Source organism: Amphimedon queenslandica, unplaced genomic scaffold (genome assembly GCF_000090795.2).
Source record: "Amphimedon queenslandica unplaced genomic scaffold, v1.1 AMPQUscaffold_13050, whole genome shotgun sequence".
NCBI lineage: Eukaryota > Metazoa > Porifera > Demospongiae > Haplosclerida > Niphatidae > Amphimedon > Amphimedon queenslandica.
Window position 1 is genome coordinate 68,221 of NW_003546714.1, and position 7,174 is coordinate 75,394.

The following is a 7,174-nucleotide window of genomic DNA, read 5'->3' on the forward strand; positions in this document are numbered from 1 at the left end:
AATTAGGTTTTCATTCTTATTCTGAATAATTAAGTTAACAGTATCATATAAATTTATAAATCAAGGTGCACTATAAAGATAGAACTGCTTTGAGCTATAATAGGTGATGAAAAAGAGTTATATAATATGAAAACCAAAGAATGGAGGGAGGCCGAGATGTTAAACATATGCTATTGATGTCTTTTCCGAGTCAGACTTTAACTCTGTTTTCTTGGTCCAGAATGGATTGGTAGTCTCAGAGGATGCTCCACCTGATGTATTTGGTATATTAACCCACTGGCTTAACTTGTGTGACTGTCTTGCACTGTCAAGCACAGACCTCAAGTGGTGCGCATCATCAAAGCTGGCAAGGCTTGGATCGGTCTTGCCCTCTGCATAGTGCTTTTTAATGGCAGCAAAGAGCCCATTGTACCCACTGGTAACAGATCGGCGTAGTTTAGGATTAACGTCCAAAGAGGAGGTCTCGTCGGACAGAGAGTCTCTTTCCTTGAAAATTAGTTTTTCTTCGGACAAGCCAGACCCCATCCAGTAGAGGTCAAAGTCCCGGACAATGGCTCGTCCTTCCTTACCGTTAACTAATATCTCAAGATCATAGACAGATCCACAATTACAGTTTATCAGAACGCTGGCTATGACCGACTTTGAGAGCTTCATTTGGAGCGATACGTAGTCGTCGGATTCGATCGTTCGGTAGCCATGAATACAATGGGTACTGCAGACAAACGTGTGCAACAAGCAGTTAACTTGTTTGATGAGGTTTTCTCCCAGTGGACATAAGAACCTGATTAGATCAATGAAGTGAGACCCAACAAGATTAAGAGCTCCACCCCCCAACGAGGGGTCGCATTTCCAACTATAGTGCTCGGACCCGATGAGAGAACCCATGGACAGTCTAACGTCAATTGTAAAGATTTTCCCGATGTGCTTGGAATTAACAAGTTCTTTTAGTTTAGTGAAAGTGGGTATGAATCTCATGTGAGTCTCCATAATGGAGTCCAGTTGAGAGTAATAGCGGGCAAGGGAGAGCATCTTTTCCACTTCAGCCACGGACCGTGGCTCCATTGACACGCAGTGCTTCCCTGACGTTAGAGCCTTAACGGTCACTTCAGCCTGTAGCCGTGGTTCGGTAGCTACATAGACCAAATCGACGTCATGTAAAAGAAGAAGAGACTTGAAAGTGGGCGGGATGTGTGGGACAGAGAATCTCTCGGCTAGCTTCTTCGTAACTGCCGGATACTGCGTCCATATTGCCTTAACACAAAAGCCTTGGGAAGTCAGTATAGGAATTATAGTGGTGATCTGATCTGGAGTACCGATAATCCCTACGTTAGGGAGAGAATTATCGGTCATACGTGAGGTTGCCATGCTTGGGCGTGACACAAAAGCACAAAGGGGAGGGGTTTAGTCTACATGACCACGCCCAACTCGACACGGAAATTTTTGTATACCTGGTCCGTATACCCCATAAATGAACGCACATCCGTCAAGAATTTGCACAGCAAAGTGTTGAGTAAACTTGTGGTGATGGGAGGCATTATCAGTTTTTTTAGAGGTTGGAGAGCGGTAAGTGTAATGTAACCTGAGGAGGTATGATCATAGATACTATGGTATGATGTTTCTTTTAGGATGGCCGCAGTTATGAAAATTTGCTGGCAAAATCATCAAGCGATGAGCAACAGCAGGAGACTGCTCTCACCAACCCCGTCTTTGATTTTTCCTATTCTAGTAGATTATCAAGCAATGTGGATGAGAACCAGTCAAATGTAGAAGACCAGGAACAACCAAAGAGGAAGCAGGGACCTCTCTTCACAGCAAGAACAGTGCAAGTCACCCTACTAGAGTCTGGGGATCGCTATGAAGAGATAAACTCCATTGTATCTAACGTACTCCAGCTGTACAAACCCATTGAAGTCCGTAAGGAAGGGATAAGGAAAACACTAGTGGGTTTCAAAGAAGCACTAGGCCTTTACGAGACTGCAGCCATACCAGGCTGCTTCAAGGTACTAAGAGAGAAGTTTAGCTCAACGACACAATTGGAGCTCATTTGTGCCGGAACGGAGCCAATCAAAATGAAAATAAACGATTTCTCGACGCCATCCGATCATTTGAAAGCAGTTGATGAAGGAGCAAAGAAAGCCATCACTCTCCTCAACGCCTGTCTCAATCATTGCCAGAAGTTTACTGGAGAGAAAGAGCTGAAGTTAGTAGATATTGAAGTACGACTAGAGGATCTTCAGCTAATGCCTTTGACGAAAGAGGGACAGTTGTTATATGCAGCCGTCAATGAGATCCCATCCTATATAGAGGAGCTATCGTTAGATATTGGGGTATTATTGCAAGACATATACAAAGCTCAACCCATTCTGAGACCACAATAGAAAAGATTAACTATTCTAAAATTAAATTATTATTATTATTATTATAATGACAGGTCTAATCAGGGCAAAAACTACTCAGCTGTATAAAATAGTAAAAGTATAAGCAAGCATTTTATTTTTATACCATTGTGTCTTTGTGCATTGTTATAACTAAAATTCATTTAAATTAATTAACTATTATTTAATTAACATTAATTAGTTGGAAAGAGGTATGGGAGCGATTTGCAGCAGACTCAAGGTGAGAAGTCATGTTTCTTAAGGTTACAAGATAATTTCAAAACCTTTTTTTACCTCCTCAAGGTACGAGTGAGAACGAAATACCATACTCTGAGGACCGAATCGCCTGGAGACCATACTGACGGCCAGGGAAATGGTTTCTTGTCCTCGCTACAAGAGAAACCCGTGGAGCCTTGGTCAGAGGCAGGGGAGCGTTGTTACAATGATGAGGAGGAGCCATGCACGAGTAAAACAGAACTTGCATTAAGAGAGCAGGCCCAAGCAGAGAGCTCGTTCGATAACATCGCCACACAAATAAAGAACATGAACAAGCCACTTGAAATACTGAGAAGCTCTATCACCAACTCGCTCCTCCTTTTCAGAATGGCTCTAGGTCTGACCCAAGCTGCAACAATGTTGTCTTGTTTTGAGATACTCAAAGAAGCTACGAACAACTTGGAGTTGATAAATACATCAGACGGACCACGCAAGTTGACGATTGAGAATGGATCGTCTTGGGAGGAGCTACCAGATAATATACAGGCGGCCATCAAACATTTTAATTCCCTCGTCAGTCTGTGTCACAAGTTCCTTGGAAGCAGAGAACTCAAAATGGCTGACATATCGCTGAAATTGGAGGACTTGCAACTCTTACCACTCACGAAAGAAAAGGAAAAAGAGCGCCAAGAATTACAAGACATCCCAATTCAAATTGATAAATTTACGGAAGATATATCAAATCTTTTCGAAACAATAAGTGCGGCTGGAAAAATATTGGAATACGTTCCAAATATAACACTGTGACATTACATTGAACCACTCACTAATCATGAGAAAGGTCTTACCCCCTCAGTGTACATTCATTTTTACATGTACACACGCCCTAATCATTATTATGAACCACTAATCATTATTATGAACCACTAATCATTATTATTATTATTGTAATTATTTATTTTCAATTATTATTGTCCATGAATCTGCCTGTTTTGATAATTTTATTAACTAACAGTTGTTTCGTCTTCAATGACGCAGAGTAACTGGTCGTTCTCGTAAGTCGGAAAGAAATATCTAATAAAAGTTTTAAACTTTAAACCCTCTCACTTGTCCCTATTCTCTATCCTGAACTCACTGGGATTGGTCCCATACATTCCTGTCATCTGGCAGCCGAAAATGATTACAGTCATTCATGTGATCAATAACATCTTCGTATCGAGAGCAGCAATGAATACATATGCCATTGTATACCTATAAATAGAACAGATGTCTTAATGGTGCTATAAAATACAGCTGTGTAGCTCTGTCAGAGACAAGAGAGCCATTTATAAATACAATTAAAATGAAATGATACTACATTGTATTTAATGCAATCTACATGCATATACATGTACCTGTCTCCTGATGTAATTGATTATTTTCACTCTTGAGTAGTAATCTCTTTCACGTGTGACCTCTTCAAGATTGAAATCATGTCTATCCTAAGAGAGAGAAAGAGAAAGGTGGTGAATATTATTTAAAAGGAGACTTTTGCTTATGTATGATTTCAACTCACAGTCATGTGCCTGTTTATGTCATCAAGTGAAGAGGAAGTGTGAGAGCAAAATAAACAAGTTATACTCGAAGACATTAGCTCTGCCCAGTCACTCCAACTATTTTCATATAAGGATTATACATGTACATGTTAGTGGTTACAAAATAGTTAGAGCCTACATGTACATGTATATCATTTATTAACGACATGTAAAATGCTTAACTAAGTTTTAACTAAAACAGCATTAATAAGGATATATAAACAAACAAAGTACAACAAACAACCATAGCATGATACACACACAATGTTTATAAACTACAAATGCATACATAGAGTCACACACATATAATGATACACGCCAGTGGACCATCCCCCAGTATGATTTACTTTTCGCTATCCTCTTCTTCAGTTTCCTCCTCGTTATCTTCTTGTAACTGATCAGTCTCTTTGCTTATATCCTCCCATGATTTACCTTCTTCCTATTTTAAACTCATAATAATGTACACAATCAAAATGTCTCACTAAATAATTTATCATGTAAAACTTGTCGTATGCTTTATTCTTTGGGTTTATTTTCTTGTGATATTTCTTTCTCATGTGATCACGGAGTGTACCATAGTCCCTGAACATCCTCTCACAGTAAAGGCACTGAAGACTAAGTGCAATGATGACAATAAGTGATGATAGTACTGTTACTTTTCAAGCTTTTCTTGTAAGGAATCGAGAAATTTGTCTATCATAACTAAAGGGAATTATATATGTAGTATAAGTAATAGATAAAGTGTAATATGCAGTACCAATATTGTCTGGTTTTCCAATCCTGAAGCTATGGGATTCAAACAAGTGTTCCAATAGTACAGATCTGTTCCCCGTGAAAGTCTCATGACAAAATAAACAGAGTCGCTTAAAATTATTGTCTGTTCTCTCAAAATGTTGTAATTCCAGCAAAGCCTCCTAAAAGAATACAAGAAGATAGACAGGAGATTGTTGATGTAGTACGCACTAATCTTTTCATTCTTAAAAATTCTCTCAAGTCCTTGTCTTCAGGAACAGAGTCATTGAACAGAAAGTATCTCTCTGGAAGATCTACAATACAAACACTGATAGGACGCACATTCCATGCATTCTTTACATTTCTACCATTTCTTGTTTCGGGGTTAGTCTGGATAACTGGGAAGATGTCAGATAATCGCTCATGAGGAAGGGAGAGTAGCCTTTCCTTCCAATATTTGGCATAACTATAAATTAGTAAGCCAGAAAAAATTATCACTCAATAATTAAAAGAATGTAAACATAAGCAAAAATGATACATGCATATAAGGTAAGGCACTAATGAGTCTAATCAAGAGTGGATAATTATCCACTCTTGGTCTAATATAAGTGACACATACATGTACATACATACCATTTAAAACTTGTAATATTTTCTGTTCCGTGTATCACAATATTGTGCTTTGTCAGCATGTGATAGAGGAATCTCTGTCGTGCTGAATCTTTCTCTTTTTTAGTTTTACTAGTACTGCTCTCACTGATAATCGATGGATCAGAATCAATAAATTCCATCTCACACAACAGACAAGGAATGGGTAAATCCTTCTTCTCCTCATAAAAACAAGACAAATCTGTACTTTGGGACTCTGGAAATAAAAGTGGACGTAAAATCTGATGTCTCCTGGTCGACACAAAGGCAGGAGAGTCCAGAGATGGTGTAGGAATATGAGATTTATGAGTACTGGCGGTAGCCATTTTATTATTAATAACTATTAATAACTAGATAGCCTATTAATAAATCTACTCTATTATAACCTAAACCACACCCACAATAATTAAAATGTACAGGTGTGGTGCTCTAATTGTGAAGGGGTCCTCCAGTCCTAAGCAGCTAGTTCCTTCATTGACAGCCGCTGCTGCTCTCGTACGTGATGTATTATACGTCCCACTAGCTCCTCTTTCCGTTGAAGAGCCATTAACTGACCTTGCAAGCAGAATAAACAGGATTTACTTCACCCTGTCATGTATTAAACCAAATCTTGACTTGAGGGTCATCCTTCCACCGACCACGCCTCCTGCCACACCTACCACCTTTCCTCTTAGCAACACTCTTGATGCTCTCCTCTCTCCTGAGACAGACTTTAATGCAATATCAGGATTACCCGAATACTCAAATATTTCAATTCGTACCGACGAGCACTTGCAATCAATTTTCAAAACCATTTCTCCTCTTCCTCCCGGCCCTGATGCCACTCCTTTAGCCACACCTACAACCATTACGCCACACAGTGACGTTGCTTTGGGCGGTACCTTTGATTCTATTCACATTGGTCACCTCCTTTTGCTAACGACAGCAGCACTCATAGCAACCAAGAGGGTACTAGTGGGTATTGCTGACGGGCCGTTACTAGCTAAAAAGGTTCTCGGGGAATTAATAAAACCAATTGACTACCGCATAAGGAAAGTGGAGAGTATATTACGTGATGTGAAGTGTGGGCTTGAGTTGGAGGTTGTTCCAATCACTGATGTATTTGGACCAGCAGGATGGGATAGTGGTCTCAACTGTCTAGTGGTGACACCAGAGACACTCAAGGGAGGAGATGCAATTAATAAAGAAAGAGAGGAAAAGGTATGTGAATCTGGGTTCCTATAATGAATGCTAAGTGAGCTAAACTATAATGGAATCAACTCAAACTTGCTACACACATAAGACTATGTACATGTGTATGAATGAGAAAAACTTTTAAAATGGAGACTTTTTGGAGGCATTTTTGACAAAATTTGGCCTTAGGTCATTTTTGAGCCAACTTTTAAGTTTGATTTTAAAATCTAATTTTGATCAGAATCAGTTCAGACTCTCTACATAATTATGTGTATTGAAAACTTAACAAGAATTCTATGCTTGCCATGTTTCATGAAATTTGACAAAATACCAGTACGGGATATTTTGTCAAAAATTTTGATCTTCCACTGACAAGATTGCTGAGCACTATGCCAAAATCCTGTGGGAAACCCTAATGTGAATCCTAATAATTATTATAATTTAAATTAGAAAGTT

The 7,174-nt window shown here is 39.1% G+C and overlaps 4 protein-coding genes across 4 annotated transcripts; 2 read left to right on the forward strand and 2 right to left on the reverse strand.

Moving 5' to 3' along the window:
- Positions 1 to 2: 2 nt before the first annotated feature.
- LOC100640383 (glucose-fructose oxidoreductase domain-containing protein 1-like) lies at positions 3 to 1,417 on the reverse strand. Its single transcript, XM_003389529.2, has one exon. It carries the CDS (start codon positions 1,363 to 1,365, stop codon positions 160 to 162), a length of 1,206 nt encoding a protein of 401 aa, XP_003389577.1. The 5' UTR covers positions 1,366 to 1,417; the 3' UTR covers positions 3 to 159.
- Positions 1,418 to 1,455: 38 nt separating this feature from the next.
- LOC100640510 (uncharacterized) lies at positions 1,456 to 2,910 on the forward strand. The gene is made up of 3 exons (XM_003389530.3): positions 1,456 to 1,563; positions 1,626 to 2,616; positions 2,679 to 2,910. Exons 1-2 carry the CDS (start codon positions 1,525 to 1,527, stop codon positions 2,376 to 2,378), a joined length of 792 nt encoding a protein of 263 aa, XP_003389578.1. The 5' UTR covers positions 1,456 to 1,524; the 3' UTR covers positions 2,379 to 2,616; positions 2,679 to 2,910.
- Positions 2,911 to 3,530: 620 nt separating this feature from the next.
- On the reverse strand, positions 3,531 to 5,914 carry LOC100640636 (zinc finger protein 277-like). The gene is made up of 11 exons (XM_011408281.2): positions 5,531 to 5,914; positions 5,266 to 5,363; positions 5,129 to 5,211; positions 4,923 to 5,079; positions 4,822 to 4,867; positions 4,648 to 4,780; positions 4,513 to 4,604; positions 4,147 to 4,243; positions 3,986 to 4,072; positions 3,727 to 3,842; positions 3,531 to 3,665 (listed from the first exon to the last, which is right to left on the reverse strand). The coding sequence occupies exons 1-11, from the start codon at positions 5,869 to 5,871 to the stop codon at positions 3,596 to 3,598; spliced, it is 1,320 nt and encodes a 439-aa protein (XP_011406583.1). The 5' UTR covers positions 5,872 to 5,914; the 3' UTR covers positions 3,531 to 3,595.
- On the forward strand, positions 5,912 to 6,769 carry LOC105314234 (bifunctional coenzyme A synthase-like). Its single transcript, XM_011408282.2, has one exon. It carries the CDS (start codon positions 5,957 to 5,959, stop codon positions 6,767 to 6,769), a length of 813 nt encoding a protein of 270 aa, XP_011406584.1. The 5' UTR covers positions 5,912 to 5,956.
- The last annotated feature ends 405 nt before the right edge of the window (positions 6,770 to 7,174 follow it).